Source organism: Lynx canadensis, chromosome B1 (assembly GCF_007474595.2).
Source record: "Lynx canadensis isolate LIC74 chromosome B1, mLynCan4.pri.v2, whole genome shotgun sequence".
Classification (NCBI taxonomy): Eukaryota; Metazoa; Chordata; class Mammalia; order Carnivora; family Felidae; genus Lynx; species Lynx canadensis.
This window is the reverse complement of record NC_044306.2, coordinates 202931686-202951799: the sequence shown is the minus strand read 5'-3', so window position 1 is coordinate 202951799 and position 20114 is coordinate 202931686. Positions and strand designations below refer to the sequence as shown.

At 63.6% G+C, this 20114-nt stretch overlaps 1 protein-coding gene across 1 annotated transcript; it reads right to left on the bottom strand.

Moving 5' to 3' along the window:
- Positions 1-510: 510 nt before the first annotated feature.
- CPZ (carboxypeptidase Z) lies at positions 511-19439 on the bottom strand. The gene is made up of 9 exons (XM_030314302.1): positions 19289-19439; positions 15462-15674; positions 11938-12134; positions 11226-11387; positions 10608-10763; positions 6162-6297; positions 4132-4271; positions 1177-1276; positions 511-969 (listed from the first exon to the last, which is right to left on the bottom strand). Exons 1-9 carry the CDS (start codon positions 19371-19373, stop codon positions 602-604), a joined length of 1557 nt encoding a protein of 518 aa, XP_030170162.1. The 5' UTR covers positions 19374-19439; the 3' UTR covers positions 511-601.
- Between the last annotated feature and the right edge of the window lie 675 nt (positions 19440-20114).

Below are 20114 nucleotides of genomic sequence, written 5' to 3'. Positions count from 1 at the left end.
ACGTTTCCTCCTGGAGTCAAGGCCCCATCAAGGCCAAGTGTGACCCTTGGGTGATGCTGAGGCTCTTGCCAGCTCTCCGGCCCTTGCGGCCTCGGCCCTGTCCTTGAGGTCACCTGCCGCCCACACCCACTTCTCCCAGCCAGGCCCCCCTGACCTTCGTCCTTAGCATCCCACCGCCACAGGCTCCCAGACATGCAAGCCTCAGCCACAGGGCCCAGCGTGTCCACTCCCGCTTGGCTGGCCCCGCGCCACCCGCCCCACGTGTGACCTTGGCGGGTCGCATCCCCCACCCAGCGTCCGTATCCCCATCTGTAACGTGAGGGCCCTTCTCGCGCCAAGGCCTCAGGGTCCAGCCCCAGTCCTGGCCGCCTGTGGGGCCGCAGGGGCACCAGCCCCCGGGGCCATCGAGGTGGACGAGGCCAGGGTGGCCCTCCCTCGGCCGGGTCCCCTGCTTCCCCTCGGCAGGCGCCTCTCACACAGGGCTTCTCGTCACGGCGAAGGTGAGTGGAACAGCTTTAAGAGAACAGAAAGCGCTTTACAGGGTGTCTCCAGAAGACAGAACCGAGAGCCCGGAGCCCTGGGCAGAGGTGGGCTGTGGTCCCTAGTACTTGAGAAGCCAACGGGGTTTGTGCTGGCTTATCGATGTGAAGTAGGACCACCACCAGGGCTTGCTCCCGCCGGCCGAGGGCTGCCTCCGCGCCCCGAGGGGCTCCTGGCCGGGCTCCTGGGGCTCTCCGTACGGGCTGGCACCTCCCAGCGGGTCACGGACTGCAGACCCGCTTCTCCGCGGCCCGAGGAGGAACTTCTTGGGTCCGGTCCCCAGGGGCTGGAGAATGAAGTCCACGCGGCCAGCCCTCTTCATCCGGGCGGGGATGGTGACTTTCTTGATGACCTTGGAGTAGCCGGGGGCTTGAGCTATGACGATGTGGGACCCCGGAGGCAGCAATCTCCAATAGTCCCCGTCTGGGGCTGCAGACAAACAGGACACGAGTGATTCTCCGACCTGGGCTCAGATTCGGGCTCGAGGTGACCAGCGCCGGGGGTCCCAGGGGCATCGGCCTCAAGCAGACCCCGGATTTGCACCTGCCTTTGCACTGGGCTGGAGCACCCCTCCCGTCTGCTCCCTCTGAGCGCGTCCCGGAGCCGCCGCGACGCAGGTCCCGGGAGGGTGCTCACCTGTGGTGATGTCGTGGCGGATGCCCTTGACCAAAATCCGGGCGTTTTTGACCGGCTTGCCAAACTTGTCCATCACCACACCTTTGATGCCCCGGTGCACCTGAAGAGATGGGGGGTGAGGGCGTGGCCATGACGTGCTCTCCGGGGAGCCCAGGCGGCGCCCGCCCCCCCCCCCTCCTCCAGCTCCCTCCCCCCCCCCCCCCCGCCAGCTCCCCTGTCTGTCCCCAGAGCCAGGGTCTCCGGGGAAAGCTCCTGGTGGACTCAGCTCCGCACCACCCGCCTTGCCTTCTCCAAGTCACTCCCTTCTCTGGGCCTCGGTTTCCTCATCTGTGAAGCGGGGTGACCAGTGAGCCCCCCTCTGGGCTTGTGAACGAGCCCACAGCTGCTCGCTCGAGGGTCCACCCGACCCCCTCTCCTGGGCCCGGAGCGCCATCAGAAAACTGTCAAGCCCGTCGGAACCGCCACGGCCGCTGCTCTGAGCCTGCGCACAGGGACCCGGGCCCCAGGCGTGGACCCCGCGGTCAGCCCCAGCCGGACACCGACGGCGCTCTGATCCCAGACAGGCTACCTCGTGTCTCAGCACCGCCTCCCATCCGTAAAATGGGGCAATGGTGCCAACAGTCAACACACAAGAGGCCCAGCGACAGCCGGGACGGGGTCCTCCTCCCAGTGAGGATTATTCTGGACCCTTTCTCACTGCTCACCACCTATTTCTGGGGGACCTTGGCCCCGTCCCTCCCCCACTCCAGGCCCGGCTGCCCGGGTCTCCCCAGTGTGAACCGGTCCAGACACGGCACCCTCGGGGCAGATGCACACACCCGGCCCCCAGAGGGGGAAGCTCCATGTGCCTCAAGGAGAGCCCCCCTCGGCACTGCCTGGCCCCCTTCATGCTCTTCTTCTTATAAGGTCGACAATCACAGAGGTGCCTGGGGGCTCCGTCGGTTAAGCCTCCAACTTCGGCTCAGGCCACCATCTCACAGTTTGTGGGTTCGAGCCCCACGTCGGGCTCTGTGCTGACGGCTCGGAGCCTGGAGCCTGCTTCGGATTCTGCGTCTCCCTCTCTCTCTGCCCCTCCCCCACTTGTGCTCTGTCTCTCTCTCTCTGTCTCTCAAAAATAAATGTTAAAAAGATTTTCTTAAATGTCGACAATCAACAAGTCAACCTCCCCTTGCTCTATTGGGCTGAAAACAACTTGGGGCCCACAGGTCATGTCAAATGAGGCCAAGGTGACTGGGTGGGAGGGGAGACGGTGCAGTGAGACCGCTCTCTCCCGGAAGGCTGCTGCCTACACCTTCAGTGCCCCCCCCCCCCCAGGCCTCCAACCCTCTGTCCTGCCCCCTCCTCTGCTCGGAACACCTCGCCAGCTCCTGCACTGGCCATTCTTCTCCCCCACACTCTTCCTCCAGGAAGTCCTCCTTGATGACCGGCCACATCAGGGGCCTCTTCTGGGGTCCCCAGTTCCAGGCTTCCATTCTCCCAGCCCTGATCTCACCGTAATGGCACTGTCTGCCCTCCTCCCCCCGACCTAGAGACCAGACACACAGTAGGGCCTCATTTAATGTCAGCTTGCATGGGTTAGACTTTGTTCTGTCCTTGCTTTTGGGCTGAGGAGCGATCTCCATGCAGACCCAGGGCCGTGGAGGTCTCCGGCAGCGAGGGAGGCGTGGCATGCACGCCCCTCCCTCCCGACCCGGGGAGCTGCAGACACCCACCCGAGGCCTGGTCAGCATCACTGTGAAGAAGGCCTCCATGGGCCATGGCAGGCTCGATCCTTATCAGAAGCCCCAGCTCGGCCCTCCCGGGGCGTCGTCCTGCGGCGGGAAGCTGGGGGGGGGGGCAGCCACACCCGGCTGCACGCACCACCCCCCACAGCATCGCGCGCACTATTAAATCTTTATATCCCAAGACTTCACATGCAATATCCACAGAGCAATCCCAGCTCCATTTAAGGCTCCTTAAAACTCATTTTCACCAGACGGCCGTAAAATGGAATGAGCAAGCAGTCTGACCCAGACCCATTACCGAATGATGACCCTCCCCACGCAGCGAGAGGTCGCTGGCTCGGCCATAAAAAAGAAACTCAAACAACGCTAATAACGTCCAGCTATTATCTGGGCTTTGCTTTCTTTTTTTTCTTTCTTATTGTGGCAGAGGCTTATCCGGGAGGTTCTGCTTGGTTCTTGCCTGGAGGAAGGTTCCTGATCTTTCTAGAAAGGGTTCGTTGACAGAACTGAGGTGTGGGACAGGCAGATCTGAGTTCCAGCTCTGGACACTCGCTAGGTGAGACCGTCTGACCCTCTGTCTCCTCCTCTGGTTTTCTCACAGGCACTGAGAGCCAGACACGGGAGCCACGCGCGACCCAGGAACCCGAGACCCGCGCTGTCCCTCCCCGGTATCCGTCCCTCTACCCATAACGCGGGGCAGCCCCTTCTCCCACCCGGGACTGGTGTCAGGATTCAATGCCACATGTGGGGGCGCCCACTGTAGGGTGCGATTCACATACGTCCCCTCAGTGTCCCCTTCGGGCAATCCCGTTTCCCTCCCAGGGCCTGCTTCTCACGGGGACATTGTGCCAATATGCGATTCGCGGGAGTCTTGGAAACGCTCGGGGAAAGTCACAGAGGCGTCCGTGGAGCCGCCGTTAGGTGTCATTTCACCTCCTGGGTCCCCGTCTCCCTGTCGCATGTGGCTACCTCCCTCAGACCCCCACCACGCCCCTCCGCTGGGAGCCACGCCCCCAGGCAGGACTCGAGGAGGCAGGGGACACTGGCAGCTGGTCCCCACACGGTCACCGAGCCACAAGAAGACCACCCCCTGGGTCCAGTGAGGATTATTCTGGACCCTTTCTCACTGCTCACCACCTATTTCTGGGTGACCTTGGCCCCGTCCCTCCCCCACTCCAGGCCCGGCTGCCCGGGCCTCCCCATCCCCCACGCCCCCAGGCCCAGGGCTCACCATCTCCACGAAGTTCAGGAGGGGCTCTTTGTTGTGCTGCCAGATGGTATAGAGGGCCTCCTCCGGGGGGAACTTCACGCAGCCCAGCTCCACCGTGATCTCAAAGCAGTTGCTGTGCAGGTAGTTGAAGTCGGACATGCCTGCAGGGCAGGGGCGGCCTGAGCGTTTCCCGCACCCGGCATCCGCCACCTGGCAGGCGCGAGGCCGCCGGACACCCGCGAGGGGCTGACGGGTGTTGTCGTTACCCCACTGTACAGATGAGCAGACCGAGGCCCAGGGCCCTGCCGCTCTCACCCGAGGCCCCTCGGGGAAAGGGCAGAGCTGCTCTTTAAACCCAGTCGCTTGGCACCCAAGGCCACGGGCTTATGCTCTGTCCTATGTGCCCCGCGGTGGGTAAGGAACGAACCCGTTTCCAGTAGAGATTCGGGTAGCCTGCGGCAGCCGCATGAGCCCTGGCGTCCGAGCCTCTGCCTCCCCTGCCGGTCTGAACCCCAGTGATACACTGCCTGTTTGCCTAGACGGTCCCAGGAACAGCCTGGGGGAGAAGATCCCCTAATCTCCATTTCCGGGGAGAACACAGGCTGGGCAAGGCTGGACAGTCCGCCAATCGGGTGGCCGAGAGGGGCTTCGAGAAAATCGGGCTGACCACCACCCACCCGCTTGTGCCCTTCGCCCCATCTGCTTCCGGGATTTCTTGTCCCGTAGAAGCTGCGAGGGCTCTCCAGGGCAGACCTGCCGTGCCCACGGGCCAGCCCTGTGTCAGGAGCAGAGGGGGCCCCTGTCCCCTGGAAGTCAGAGCCTCCCCGGAGCCCTGGTAAGCCAGCGGCCACCGTCATGGACTTGACCTTCACAATCCGAAGGGCAGACACACTCCAATCCACCGGGTCCGTCTGTCCTTGGCCACTGGCCCCACACTCTCCCCACGGGAATGAGCCTCCTTTCCTCTCCCGGGCTCAGACCCACTGTGGGGGTCCTTTGCAGGCCCCGGAAATGGGGTCATGACCCAGGCTGGAGCCTTTCCACTGGGGTCAGGGAACCATGCACCTGAAGCTTCCTGTGCCCCCAGGAGTCAGGGAGCAGGAGGGGACAGTGTGCTGAGCAGGGGTGTGACGGGCTGCAGAACCGGAGCCGGAGGGGCCGGCCCCCCTGCCTGCACAGAAGTGGGAGGCTGGGCCCGTGCCCTGGGCGCCACCAGGCCCTTCTGCCCGAGCCCGAGCTCCTCACCTGCCACATGTCACACACAGGTGTCATGCCGGCGTGGAGGGATGGCAGGCAGAGCGTGGGGGCTCTGGTCGTGGCATTCGGTGCCAGGCACAGCCCCACTGCTCTGTGTGATGTGCACCCGGGACAGCTTAGCAAAGAGCACACCAGTTAAAGCTGAGCCCAGTTTCAGTGTAAGTATACCCCGTGTAGTTCTTGGGACATACTTATACAGTACCCAAAATTCCTCATTATCTTTCTGAAATTCAAGTTTAACCGGAGTCCTTCGTTCCCTGCGACAACCCCTACTTGTCCCCCGAGGGGACCTGGTCACAGGATTACCGCGTGGCGTGTGTCCGTGCTCATGAACTACACTGCAGAAACGGCAGGGGGCGGGGGGGTCCAGCTGGACCACATGGGCCACCTGCAGCTTTTACCAGATCCTCCCGCACCCTGGGTGCTTTCCACGCGCGGATGCCAGGGGGCACCCGTGCTGCTCCCCAAAGCAGACGTCCCAGAATCCCCTGCCCAGAAAGAGCTGGGACGGAGGGCGCCAGCTCCCCCACTCCATAACCCCTCCTCACCTTCCCCCTCCCCTCCCCAGCCCCTTCCCTCCCCCTCCCACGTCCCCCTCATTCCCACCCAACCCCCCAACCCTTCTCCAACCTCTCCCTTCCGCCAAATCTCCCTCAGCCCTCCCCCCCCCCAGCCTGCCCCAGCCCCTCCCCAACCTCCCCCTCCCAGACCTTCCCTCAGCTCTCCCCTCCCCCCTTCCCATCCCCAGCTCTCCTCCCCCCACCAGCCCCAGCCCAGCCTGTCCACCCCCGCACCTCCGGTGAAGCTGTACCAGTCCGCCCCGTTGATGATGCTGCCCCTCTTCAGGAAGTTGCCACCACACCTGTTCTCCGACCTGTCCATCATCATGGGGTGGACATCCGCGTAGGCCCTGGCCAGCAGCTTGAACATCTGGAAAGGAGACCAAGGGAGAGGTTTCCTGTGAGGCCAAGGCCAGGAGCTGGGGTCCCCTGCAGAACTCTCTCAGCACTGGGGGCAACGGAGTGAGGAGAGGCCCCCACGGCCAACACCTGCAGCACAGATAGACGGGAGTCGTGTCCACAGAAGCAGCTCAGCACGTGCAAAAGCCGGGGGCGAGACAGCCAGAGCTCAAGGCACCGGTGGTGGCCACGTGGCACATCGTGGAACCCTTGCACCCCGGCCGGGGAGTGTGAGCTTTCTCTCGAGGAGGGGGCACACTGCGGGCACACTGAAGGGACCTTGGCAGGGCTCGCAGAGGTTGGCTTTGCACTTTCCAAGGCGCTTCCTGCAGAAGGCGGGCCTCGGGGGAAGCAGGAGGCTAGAGTGGGCCTCACGTTCACTGACGTCACCACCGATTTCCTCTACAACAACTGTCGCTTCACATTCCCCGGGGACAACTTGTACCTGAGGAAGCCCCCACCTGCTGCCACATGACAAGCACCTTCCAGGTGGCTGGTGGGGGGACGTGGGACACAGCCCACGGGGCCTCCACCTCCTGGCGGGTTCACGGCCCCGGCCCCCAGCCCAGCACGCGCCCCGTCGGGCCCCCACCCCAGGCAGGGCCCAAAGGGCTTCATGTGCCTGTGTCCCAGCACAGGACACCGGGTCTGACTCTGGGCGGAAGCTCCCAAGGGGGCGCCGTGTGGACGAGAGGGCCACTGCACTACCCTTGTCAGAGCCCCGCGGCCCGGGGAGAAGCCTGTCCCGAGAAGGAGATCCCTCTGTAAAAAGGGGGTGGGCTGGGCAGGTGGGGTCAGACCAGAGCGAGGGCCCCTGGGGTCTGGGGAAGGAGGGTCCGGTTTCTCGGGGGGAAGACTGTGCAGAGTCAGCTCGGCCCCACAGACACAAACCAAGCCCCCAAAACACAACCCCGTGCGTGTCCCTCAGTCACTGAGGCCGGCCTGCAGACGGGGCACGGATGTCTGGGGGGGGGGCAGCCCCTGCTGCAACAGTGGCCTCAGCCAGGAGTCCGGGGGCCTAAGAAACTCGCCCTCTGCCTCCATGTGCTGACGGGTTGGTGGCTAGAGCTCTGCCCGGTTCCCACCTTTCTGGCCTCCCGTCTGCCTGCAAAGCGGGGCCTGGGCCGAGGCAGGAAGGGGAGGCCGGAACACACGCTGTGAGCCCTGCCCTCTCGGCCTCCCCGCCCGTCCTGCCTGGGTCTCCCTCCCCTCACCCGTCAGTCAGCCCCGCCACCAAAGCGTGTGCCCTCAGGAGAGCGGGGAACGCCATCGTCGTCCCCGAAGCCCAGGGACGCCCGAGCCGCAGGCCCCGCTGGGAACAGGCCCGACCTGGGGGGCCGGTGCGGCAGAAGGACATCAGAGGCCAGACGGCTGTAAATGAGAGGAGGCGGTGCGGGAGGCTGCTAGGACGGTAAGGTGGCAGGGACACGGCAGCTGCGGGGCCCCAGGCCCCGGGAAGGACCAGACTGCCTCGCTGGCGCCGCCCGAGACCCCGCAGAAACTGTTGTTCGCTCTTGCTGGACATGGGCTGGGTTGGGGAGGGTTTGCGGGGCAGGACAGAGCTTGAGCCCAGCTTGGGAGTAAGATTTCGGCGGAAGGGACAGGTGTAGGGGGGACAGGAGCGGGGCGGGCGGCCACGGCCGGCCTGGGGGCCTAGAACACCGCCAGGAGGTGTGGGCTTTCATCCACGGGGCGCCACGGGAGTCTGGGGGAGGTGGCTTGGGACACCCCGGCCGGCCCCTCTTCACGCTCCCCCACGCCCCGGCACCCCTCCCGGGACCCTGGTTTCCACTGAGACCACTGCTGGCTATGGGCCTGAGGATTATCGATCCCTGATTGATGGCTGGTGGGAAAGCCTCAGTTTTCTGACTCTGGAGGGACTCGTTGAGGTGAACTTCCCCCCTAGGGACGTCTTCACGCGTCTGCCTCTGAGATTCAGAGACGCCAGGCCTGGCGCTGAGGGCTCCTGCTGCCCAGAGGACACGGGCTCGTCCAGATGTTGGCCCTGCCGTCTGGGTCACCACCCGGCCTGGGTCACTTGCTGAACTCTGAGCACAGAACCCGGCCCCCCCTGCAAGACCGGGGCATGTGCTGGCTGCAGGGGCCGAGTGAGTGAGTGCGTGCGTGAGAAGGTGTACGAGTGGGTGTGTGACTGGGTAAGTGTGTGAGTGACTGAGTATGTGAGTGTGAGAAGGTGTGTGAGTAGATGAGTGTGTGAGTGTGTGAGAAGGTGTATGAGTGAGTTGTGATTGGGTGTGTGGGAGTGCCTGAGAAGGTGTATGGGTGTGTGAGTATGTAAGTGCATGAGTGTGCAAGTGGGTGAGTGGATATGTGGGTGAGTGTGTGATCAGGTGTACGTGTGTGTGATGTGTGAGTGCGTGTGTGACCAAGCATGTGAGTGTGTGAGAAGATATATGAGTAAGTGTGAGTGGGTAAGTGGGTGAGCGTGGGGGTGAGTGTGAGAGTGGGTGTGTGTGTGAGAAGGTGTGTGAGTGTATGTGAGTGAGTGAGTGTGCGAATGTGAGAAGGCAGGTGAGTGTGTGGGTGAACGTGTGAGAAAGTGTATGAGCGGGTGTGTGAGTGGGTGAGCGTGTTAGTGTGTGGGTGGGAGACTGAGTGTGCAAGTGAGTGAGTGAGTGACTAGGTGAATGAATGAGTGAATGACTAAGGCAGTGAACAAGGGAATGAATGAATGAGGGAGGGAGTGAATGAGTGAATGAACAGACAAGTGAATGAATGGACGAGTGAACGAACAAGTGAACGAATGAATGAACTAACGAATGAATAAGCAGACGAGCGAATGAACGAGTGAACCAGTGAATGAGCGAGCGAGCGATTGAGCGAGTGAGCGAGTGGACGGATGGACGAGTGAGCGAGTGACTCGGCAGAGCAAGGGCGGAAGACGTGGGACCAGAGGCCTGGGCCACATGGCAGTGCTGTCCCAGCTCTGGTGGAGGCGGGGTGCTCGGCCTGGTGCCCGGGCTCCACCTGCCCGGTTCCGGGGCACGCCTGGCCCCGTCTGGGGGTCCCGTCTGGGTGCCTGTGGGAAATCACCTCCTTCAGGCTCCGCCGAGGCAGACGCCTCCTCAGGGAAGCCCTCCCGAAGGCCCAGGACGGGCTGGGGGTTCACCCTCCTCGCTCACGCCCACACAGCCTGTGTGGCCCCTGCCCCCCCCCCCCCCCCCGGTGGCCCTCTGTCCCGGCCCTGCCCGTGTCCGGCTCCGCCTCCGAACCTGGATGGGGCCCTCAGGGCAAGGGCCGGTCCAGCTCGATCCAGACCTGCAGCGCAGGGGTCAGGAGAGGCCGGGGGAGGCAGAGCCGACCCCCCCGGCGGAGGGAGAGAGCAGGCCGGGCCCCGCACCACGTCTGGTCCACCGGCAGGCCTTTCGAGTGGCCTGGGCCGAGGCCCCAGGCCGCCAAGGAAGAGCGTCCAGCTTTGCCGTCCCGGGAGGGGATGGGAAGGAGCCCGGGGGCTGGCCGTGGCGAGAGGGGTCACCGCGGGCAGCTCGGGCGGCTCCTCCGGGGCCCTTGCCGACGGGCCCTGGGCCATCACGGATCGCCCCCTTCACCTCCGTGAAATGGAAAGTGGCACCTCCCCGCCCCCGGAAGCCCAGCCTGCAAGGACTCCAGGATCAGGCAGGGGGACGGTCAGGACTGGGGGGCTGCAGGCAGCAAGTCCTTAAGGGGAGAGTGGGGCGGAGAAGGTTCTGGGCATTATCACGTCTCACGCCCTGCTGGTCTGATCAGTGAGGGAAACTGAGGCCTGAAGAGAGCCAAGTCCTCCTCAGACCCAAGGGCACTCCAGGGCCAGAATTCTACTCTGAACCCACTGCACCCCAGCTCCCACGGAGCCCGCCTGGTGGCCCTTAACAGACCTGCAAGGCCCACAGGAAGCAGGGAGGCGGCCAAGAGCCCCGCGGGCGCCATGTGCGCTGCAGCACTGCCCTCTGCTGGCAATGCCTGGAACCCCACCCTGTCCCCGGACACAAAACACCAGGCCACCAGCCGGGCAGGGAGGGCACTGGGGCTGCAACCCCCACCCTAGGGGCTCCCAGGTGGGGACACTGATGGAAAGTGGGGTGTGGCCAGTGGAAGGATGGGCTGCTTCCCGCTGGCCAGAAGGCTTCCTGGAGGAGGGGGCTTTTGAGCTGGGCCTGGAGAGCTCCTACTGGTGCTGTGACTGCACGGGTCTCCCTGAGCTCAGAACAGGGATAAAGCCAGCCCCGAGGGCGCCACCCCACACCGCAGCCTCCCATGCACGCACGGCACACCCGCACTCACCTTCTCATCGGGCGTGGGAGAAAACTTCTCTTCCTGGGAGTGTTTGGAGAGATCAAAGGGGTAGGACACCACCAGGTCGCCCCCATGGAGGCTGGCTGAGAGCACGAACGGGGTGGTCCGCATCCACTTTATTATCGCCTTGGTCTCGGGGGCCACCTGCCCGGGACAGAGGAGGCCACCGTGGGTCGGGACCAGGCACGCCCCTGCTGGCCACCCCCAGCCATGTCCACAGGCTCTGTCACAGCCGTCTCTGGGCTCTCCGGGCCGGCCTACCCCGCCCTGCCTTCAGGATCTCCTTCCGATGCCACAAGGCTCATGCCCACACCCCCGCCTGACACTGGTTTTCCCGCCTCCTCAGGCCGTCACTGCCTCCAGGCAGCCTGCCCGGGTTGCTGTCACTGAGAACCTGCCGGGCCCAGGGTGTTTTCAGTCCGTGTTCGCTGCATCCCAACAACACAGTGAAGGGTTATCCCCGTTTCCCAGGCGGGAAACAGACTCAGGGGGCTCAGGCTGCTCTCCTGTGGGCCCCGGGAAGAGCCAGAGCCCCTGCCCCCAGGCGCATACCCGTGGGCCGGGCCCAGGCCGGTGCGGGGTGGGGGTGGCGGGGGTGGCTCCTACCTTACCCCACCAGTAGTGCTGCGGGATGGGGATGCGGCTGCTGCGGATGCTGCCGGATGCCTCCAGGCGGTAGTACTCAGACGTCAGGTCGGGGAAGTTACGGTTCAGGTCCAAGTTCTGCGCGTTCTGCCTCCCGCTCGTCCACCCGTTGTAGCCAGCGCCCTGAAAACACAGCCCACCCCCACCTGGGGGTCAGCACACCCCGCCCTGCCTCTTTCCAAAGGGAGGCCACAGGGCTGGGCTGGGCTGAGTGGGAGGTGAGGGCTGCAGTTTTCCTCTGGCTTCAGGTGACGGACTTGGGAGTGTGTCCGGCCAAGCTGTCCTTGACCTCCTCTCCCACCTGTCTGGCCCCTCCCTTCTGGCCGACCCTGCAGCCCTGCGCTGGCTGATTCCCCGCCTGAACGCCCCCCAGGAGTCATGTGCTCGGCTCGCTCCCCACCTCCACTGGGGCTCTGCTCAAAGTCGCGTCAGACAGCTCCCCGCCCTCTGGCCTGCGTGAGATCTCCCCCAGTTTCTCCAGAGAACACGGGTTCTCGTTCATCCAGAATTGCCGGTGTCCGTCCCCACCCTCACGTAGGACCTTGCTGGTGCGGCTGCCTGCTGAACACCCGTCGCCCAGAACGGCGGGCGCACAGACCCTCCATGACTGCTAGCCGGTGAACGGATGGGAGCGTGCCCGCAGCCCGCGGGATCCGGTGTGGGGGGCACTCACCTCGGCGGCCGCCACCTCGTACCCGTCGGGGTTCATGGAGGGCAGCAGGTGAATGCGGGTGGTGTTGAGCAGGCGCTGGATGCGGGGACTGCCCAACAGGTACTCGGAGCACAGGTACTGGGCCAGGTAGATGAGCATCTCCCGCCCTGCCACCTCATTGCCATGGATGTTGCCGATGAGCTTCACCTCAGGCTCCACTTGGGGGAGATACAGCGACCTGAGGGGTGATCTCAAACCCTAGGGTCCCCGGAGACTTGAGGGCCCACATGGCAAGGCTGGCGGGATGCTTGGGGACCTAGCCATACTTGTTTTGGCCCAAGCATCTCTATGACTCGTGTCTCATCAAAGTCACTACTTACTAAGCTCAATTCCTACATTTAGCTGTGATTATTAGCATGACACATCAAGGATATTAACTAATAATATGTGGTGTCGTTGCTCTGTGTGAATTTTATTCATAGCCACTTTCCACATTTGTGAAGCGAGTTAAGGTGTACATTGGTGCTGAGAAGGGAAGGCAGCTGGCCCTCAAATGAATGGAAGGGGGGGAAGAGAAGAAAGAAAGAAAGAAGGAGAGAAAGAAAGAAAGAAAGAAAGAAAGAAAGAAAGAAAGAAAGAGGGGGAGGGAGGAAGGGAGGGAGAAAAAAAGGAAGTTAGTTTGGAAGAATGGATGATGGATGGTGGATGGATGGGTAAATGGTGGATGGATGGATGCAAGGATGGATGGATAGATAGATGGATATTTGTATATTTGGACAGAAGTATGTATGGGTGGATGGATGGATGGGTGGATGGTGGATGGAGGATAGATGGATGGATGGAAGGATGGATGGAAGGAAGGATGTATAGGTAGATGGATGTTTGGATATTTGGACAGAAGGATGGATGGATGGGTGGATGGTGGATAGATGGGTAGATGGTGGATGGATGGATGGATAGATGGATGGATGGATGGTGGATGGAGGATGGGTGGATGGATGTATGGATGGATGGACGGATAGGTAGATGTATGTTTGGATATTTGGACAGAAAGATGGATGGATGGATGGGTGGATGGATGGATGGATGGATGGTGGATAGATGGGTAGATGGTGGATGGAGGATGGATGGATGGATGTTTGGATATTTGGACAGAAGGATGGATGGATGGATGGACGGTAGATGTGTGGGTAGATGGTGGATGGATGGATGGGTAGATGTATGTTTGGATATTTGGACAGAAGGATGGATGGATGGGTGGATGGATGAATGGATGGATGGTAGATGGGTGGGTAGATGGTGGATGGATGGATGGATGGATGGAAGGATGGATGGGCAGATGGATGAATGGATGGATGGATGATAGATGGGTGGGTAGATGGTGGATGGATGGATGGATGGATGGAAGGATGGATGATGGATGGATGGATGGGCGGATGGATGGATGGATGGATGGATGATGGATGGGTGGATGGATGGATGGATGGACAGTAGATGGGTGGGTAGATGGTGGATGGATGGATGGATGGATGGAAGGATGGATGATGGATGGATGGATGGGCGGATGGATGGATGGATGGATGGGTGGATGGATTAATGGATGGATGGTAGATGGGTGGGTAGATGGTGGATGGATGGACGGATGGATGGATGGATGGATGGGCGGATGGATGGATGGATGGATGATGGATGGGTGGATGGATGGATGGGCGGATGGATGGATGGATGGACGGTAGATGGGTGGGTAGATGGTGGATGGATGGATGGATGGATGGATGGGTAGATGGATGTTTGGATATTTGGACAGAAGGATGGATGGATGGGTGGATGGATTAATGGATGGATGGTAGATGGGTGGGTAGATGGTGGATGGATGGACGGATGGATGGATGGATGGGCGGATGGGCAGATGGATGGATGGATGGATGGAAGGATGGATGATGGATGGGTGGATGGATGGATGGGCGGATGGATGGATGGATGGAAGGTAGATGGGTGGGTAGATGGTGGATGGATGGATGGATGGATGGAAGGATGGATGGGTAGATGGATGGATGGATGGATGGATGATGGATGGAAGGAAGGAGCAAAGGAAGGAAGGAGCAAAGGGTGGATTGTGGTTGGAAGGGAAGAGCAGAGCAGGAGCCTGGCAGCCTTACTAACTGTGACCTCATGCAAATCACGTCTCTTCTCTGAGCCTCACGTTGTTCGTCTGGAAAACGGCGTCTCCTTCCCTGGCTGTGCACAGCCCCAGGACCTGCAGCTATGGGAGCAGACACTCACGTGCCTCCTGAATTCTGAGAGTATAAATGACCCTGATGCTTCCCGCAATGGTCACCCCCCTTGGCTTCTCACAGGGGACGCCCTCACCACACTGCAAAGCCACACAACAGTCTGAAAGAGGAAAGGGTCCTGTCTTCATCCTGGGGCAGCCCGCGAGCCAGGGCGGTATGAAGCGGGGAGGGGGGAGCTCGGAGGCTGGGGTGGTGCAGGGGACCTCTGACCCTCAGCAGGAGCCAGGACTTTGGGCTCACGATGTCCATGCAGCCCAAATACTCAGATTTGCTGGCCGACCCAGCAAAGGCGTCAGAGCCACTGAACCCAGATGGTATAATTTTCAGTAATTAAACGACCAAGGGTCCGATGGGACCTGCTTCTTGATGGACCCCACGTGCCTCACTTGGTCACGATGACAGACCAGCTGAGGGACAGGGCCAAGGAAGGGCTCCTGGCAGAGGCCAGAACCAGGCCCCTGTGGCCCAGACATGCCCTCAGTGCCCTGGAGAGGTTCATGGTGGACTTCAGCTCGACACGGGGCACCCAGGCCGCCCCTCCAGGGGCTGAGTCTTTGCTAAAGTATCTTGGATCCTTGAGCCGGTCCCCAGGCCCCCAGGGCCCGGCCTGCCCTCGAGATTTGGTTTCACCGTGAGTTCCTTCCAGCACATGTGCTCTGGAGGGTCACGAAGTCTGACCTCCTGCTTTGCCGACACCAATGCAGCTCTGGAGGTGCAATACAATCTGGAATTTTCCACGTAGCTCTGCCTCACCTCAGAACTCAGAAGGGGACCACTACGCATGACGAGCTCCAGGGGCTGGGGCTTTTTAAATGGACGATGTCCTTCATTCAGATTGCTCTGTGACATCACGTTCACCGAGCAGCTCAAAGGAGCGTAAAGTGTTCGGGACCAAGGGCCACACGTACGTGCCTGGGGTCTGGCTGCAGACCTTGCAGGGCAAGGTGGCACAAACCACAGAATGCACGGAGCCCCGTCACCTCTCCCCGGAGACGCACTGGGGCGTCACTTCGCTTCTCCCCGACGCTCACTCCTCGGGGCCGTGCCCTCAGCTCCCACCGCCCCCTCGGGTCCCAGCAGACCCTGCGCCACGTGGCCATGCGCTCCGGGGCACCGAGCAGAGCGCAAACGCTTCCTGCTCCCCGCTCCCTGCCCCCCCATCCCTGTCATGACCAGGATCCCGCACCCTTTGCCAGAAGCCAGCCCACCCCCGGACCTCTGCCTCGGGCAGCGACAGCAGCCCCGGCTTACTCAGCTCGTGCTGGCCAGGACGGGCCGAGAACTCGATGACCAGCAGCTCCTTGCCGTTGAAGCTGCGCCCGATGCTGTAGGTCTTGGCGATGTGGGCGCAGCGGGCCGCCGTCCGACGCAGCACGCGCACCATCTGGGCGTAGGAGTGGTGTGTGAAGTGGACGAAGGTCGGGGGCAGGCCCGAGGGCAGCACCTCCTCCGCATCCAGGCCTCCTGGGGAAGAACGGGGGTGTTGGGGGAGCCTCCAGTTCCGCGCCCCTGGCCAGCACTCACCCACCGGCGGGGTCGCCCTCCTGCTGGTGGCCGCTCTGTCCGCCCCCCCCCCCCCCAGCCCCGCTCCCCTACAAGTCCCGGAACCCTCGTCGCCCCCTCCCATGCCACATTCTGGAACTTGGGAGGCCCCTGGAAAGGCTCCCCAGCCCATCTGCTCGTGGTTTTCATCACCGTTCCCTTTATAACACTCCACATCCACAGCTAATAACAGCACGTAACAGATGGACACAGCAACACAGTTCCTAAAGTTGTTACGATTAAAAGTGCGAGGTCGTGGGGGCGCCTGGGCGGCTCCGTCGGCTGAGCCTCTGACTCTTGATTTGGGCTCAAGTCACGATCTCATGGTTCGAGAGTTCGAGCCCCACGTCGGGCTCTGGGCCGACGGTGCAGAGCCTGCTTGGGACTCTGTCTCTCTCCCTCTCTCTCTGCCCCTCCCCCCCACACACAGACACTCTCTCTCTCTCTCAAAATGGATAAACAAACATCGAGAAAGAAAAGCACTACATGGTTACCAAGGAAACCGTGTAAAACACAGAACGGGACACAGAGAAGAAGACACGCCTGCAGAAAGCCCAGCCCAGAGCACACTGCGACTTGGCGGGCAGCCTCCGGACCGCGTGTGCGCTCCCCACGGACCCCTAGCCGTGGTCGCAGCACCAGAGCAGGCTCCTATTCTGCTCTGTCTGCACAGCTCCACCGTGGAAACAGTCTCAGCCCCTTGCCAGCCCAGCAACCACAGCTCTGGAGGGCTCCTTACAGATCCCCCACCACTGCTATGTCACAGCAAGTGTCAGCGATTACCAGTCCAGCAGTGAGTGTGCCTGTGCAGGGCACGGGGAGGAGGGAGGAGGGAGAGGAGGGGAGGAGGAACAAAGGAAAGGAGGAGGAAGGAGGGGGAGGGGAAGAAGAGTGGAGAGAGTGGGGGAAGGAGGGAAGGGGAGGGGAAGGGAGGGAGAAAGAACAAAAGGAGGAGGAGGGAGGGAGGGGGGAAGGGAGGGAGGAGGAGGGGGAGAGGAGAGGGGAAGGGAGGAGAGGGGAAAGGAGAGAAGGGAGGGAGGGGAGAGGAGGAAGAAGGGGGAGTGAAGGGAGGGAGGGGAAGAAGGGGAGTGGAGGAGAGAGGAGGGAGAGGAAGGGAGGAGGAGGGAGGGAGGGGGGAAGGGAGGGAGGAGAAGGGGGGAGGAGAGGGGAAAGGAGGGAAAGGGAGGGGAGAGGAAGAAGGGAAGGGAGGGAGGGGAAGAGAGAGGAGGAAGAGGGAGTGAAGGGAGGGAGGGGAAGAAGGGGAGTGGAGGGGAGAGGAGGGAGAGGAAGGGAGGGGAGGGAGGCAGGAAAGGGGGAGAAGGGAGGGGAGGGGAGAGGAAGGAGGGGAAGGGAAGGGAGAGGAGGGAGTGAAGGGAGGGAGGGGAGGGGAGAGGAGGGAGAGGAGGAAGAAAGGGGAGTGAAGGGAGGGAGGGGAAGAAGGGGAGTGGAGGGGAGAGGAGGGAGAGGAAGGGAGGGGAGGGAGGGAGGAGGGGGGAGGGAGGGAGGAAGGGAGGGAGGGGAGGGGGGGAGGGAGGGGAGGGGAGAGGAAGGAGGGGAAGGGAAGGGAGAGGAGGGAGTGAGGGGAGGAAGGGAAAGGAGGGGAGGGGAAGGGAGGGAGGGAGGGAAGGGGGAGAAGGGAGGAGGAGGGGGAGGGGGGAGAAGGGAGGAGGAGGGGGAGGGGAGAGGGGAAGGGAGGAGAGGGGAAAGGAGGGAAGGGGAGGGGAGAGGAAGGAGGGAAGGGAGGGAGGGGAAGAAGGGGAATGGAGGGGAGAGGAGGGAGAGGAAGGGAGGGGAGGGAGGGAGGAAAGGGGGAGGAGGGAGGAGGAGGGGGAGAGGAGAGGGGAAGGGAGGGGAGAGGAGAGGAAGGAGGGGACGGGAGGGAGGGAAGGGGAGAGGAGGGAGAGGAAAGAGGGGAGTGGAGGGGAGAGGAGGGAGGGCAGCTCCTCCCCACGCTTTTTAGGGCCTCCTCGGGAGCAGGCCCTGGGCTCCCGGGTGGGGTCCGCGCCCCCTGCCCAGGGCACCGTCACCAGCTGTCCCGGTGTCTGGGCGGCCCACTCGGCCCCGCGGGCTGGTTAACAGTTAATGCTTCTCCGAGCGTCTCGCTTGCCCGGTGCTTTTCTTCCTGCTCGAGACGCTTTTGGGGGAGGAAGCAGGCAGACGGAACCAGCAATTTGGTGGCGGGATTGCCCAAAATAATCCCCCTCCGGCCAAGTCCATGGGCTCTCCCGGGGCGCGGCCTTGGCCCCACGGGGACGTCTGGTTCCCTTCCTCTGCAGCCACCGCACGAAGCGCGGCGCGTGGGCCCGCGGCACCGGCACTGAGGCCCGTGGGGCGACAGGGCCCCTCCGGGCCAGATCCAGGGTCGGTCCCGAGCCCCACACCCCGCCACGAGGGGCACGACTGCGCGCGGGGCTCCCCGGAGGCCAGCGCGCACGCGTGCTCGGATGTCCGTCCGTGTCCTCCCTGCCGTCGCCAGCGTGCCCGCCCGGAGCCACGGACGCGGCAGGCGCTCAGTGACCGTGCGGCATCCGCCCCGCCATCCGTGACCCGCCTGCTTCGCGCCAGCTCTGCCGGGGGGGGGGGCCCGCGCCCCTGCTGCCCCCCCCCCCCCCAGAGCCTCCGCTTCGTCATCTAGGACGTGAGGTCGCGGCAACCTGACCGCTAGCCGCGGGACGCGAGTGCGGACGCCGGGAACGGCCCCCGTCCCGCTGTCCCGCACCGCCCGGTGCGGCACACGCTGGCCACCCGCGGCCGCGGCCGCTGAAATTCGTGAGAGGCGAACACACTCAACACTGAGATCCTCGACGGCACGAAACACGTTCCGAGCACGCGTGCGCGGGCTGGGCCAGCTCACGAGAGAACGATCCCACCGCCGCCGGAAGTTCCGTCAGCCAGGGCTGCTGTGGGTGTCCCAGGAGGGCAAGGCGCCCCGGACACCCGTCCCGCTTACCCGGACGCCCCGCCAGGGCGCACGGCAGACGGCGTGGCGGGCACGCGCTCCCGCCCTCACGCAGGGCTCACTCCCCCGCAGCGGTCCCCCCCCCCCCCCCACCCCCCCCCCCCCCCCCCCCCCCCCCCCCCCCCCCCCCCCCCCCCCCGCAACCTCCTTGCACCTTGCACGCCTCCTCCCCGAGAGGAGCAGCTCAGCTCGCCACCTTCCGGGGCTGCCCCTCGCACCCCTGCCGGCGGCTCATGCACCCGAGACACCGCAGCCCCGCCCTCCAAGCCCCGCCCACTGCCTTCCTGAGCCACGCCCCCCGCCCCGCGCCCCAGGATCCCCCCGCCCCACGATCCACGTGGGAACGTGCAGTCTTTCGGGCCCGGCCACAGGCAACCCCAGGCTTTGCCCAGCAGGCCTCGTGGGGGAAGCACCCTCCCACAGCAGCCTGGGGCCCGGCCACACTCTCCCTCACACCCGAGCTCCGGCCCAGCCTCTGAGGCCCCCCTATGGGGTGGCGGGGGGGGGGGGGCTTTCCCCACCGTGACTCGGTTGTCCCACCCGAGGGCACCAGCGCAGCCCCCGGGGCCCCGCGCACCTCGCAGCTTCTCCAGGGGGTCGTGGCAGCCCTCCTCCACGCTCGCAAAGTAGCTGCCGCAGTCGAGGAAGTAGGGCCAGGCCATGTCGATGGCGTCGAAGGCGGGCTGGCAGGCCTCGCGCAGGTCCTCACACACGTGCCGGCAGGGCCTGTGCACGCGGCCGTCCCCGCACCGGGGGGCCAGCACGGCGCAGCCCAGCAGCCGCAGGTCGGGATTGCACTGGCCCTCCAGGAGGTGGTGCAGGACGCTCAACAGGATGTACTCGGAGCTGGACTCCACCGCCTCCCGGGACCGGAGCCCCAGCAGGGTGGGGAAGGCCGTGTGGTTGTAGGCGACGTCGCTGCAGGTCCGGAGCTGCGGGTCCACACACGTGGCTGGGGGCAGGCGGGGTCACCAGGTCACTCCCTCCCTCCGCGACCCGCACGGCCGTCCGTCAGATGCAAGCCGGCCGGTGCGGGCGGCCAGGGCTCCCCTGGGGGAAGCCAGAGCCCGGGGCGGGGGTGGGAGGGGGGGACAGACGGGGCTCCTGAGACAGACTAGGCTCACTTCCTCCCGAGTGAGCCCGGGCAGGCCGCCCTGGGCCTCAACTTCCACAGCTGCAAAATGGGTGCAGCCAGCCTTGCCGAGGGTCGGAGGCACCGGGACGCGCCAGAGAGGCCAGCAGACCCGGGTTTGGCAGAAGCAGGCGCGAACCCTCCCAGACTCACGGCCCCAAAGCCAACGAGTCCTCGCGGGCGCGCCCAGCTTGAACCGCCTCGTGTCTCTAGGAAAGTGGCCGATGCCTGAGTGGTTAGCTCGGGCTCAGGGCCTGAAGAGAGGGCTGGG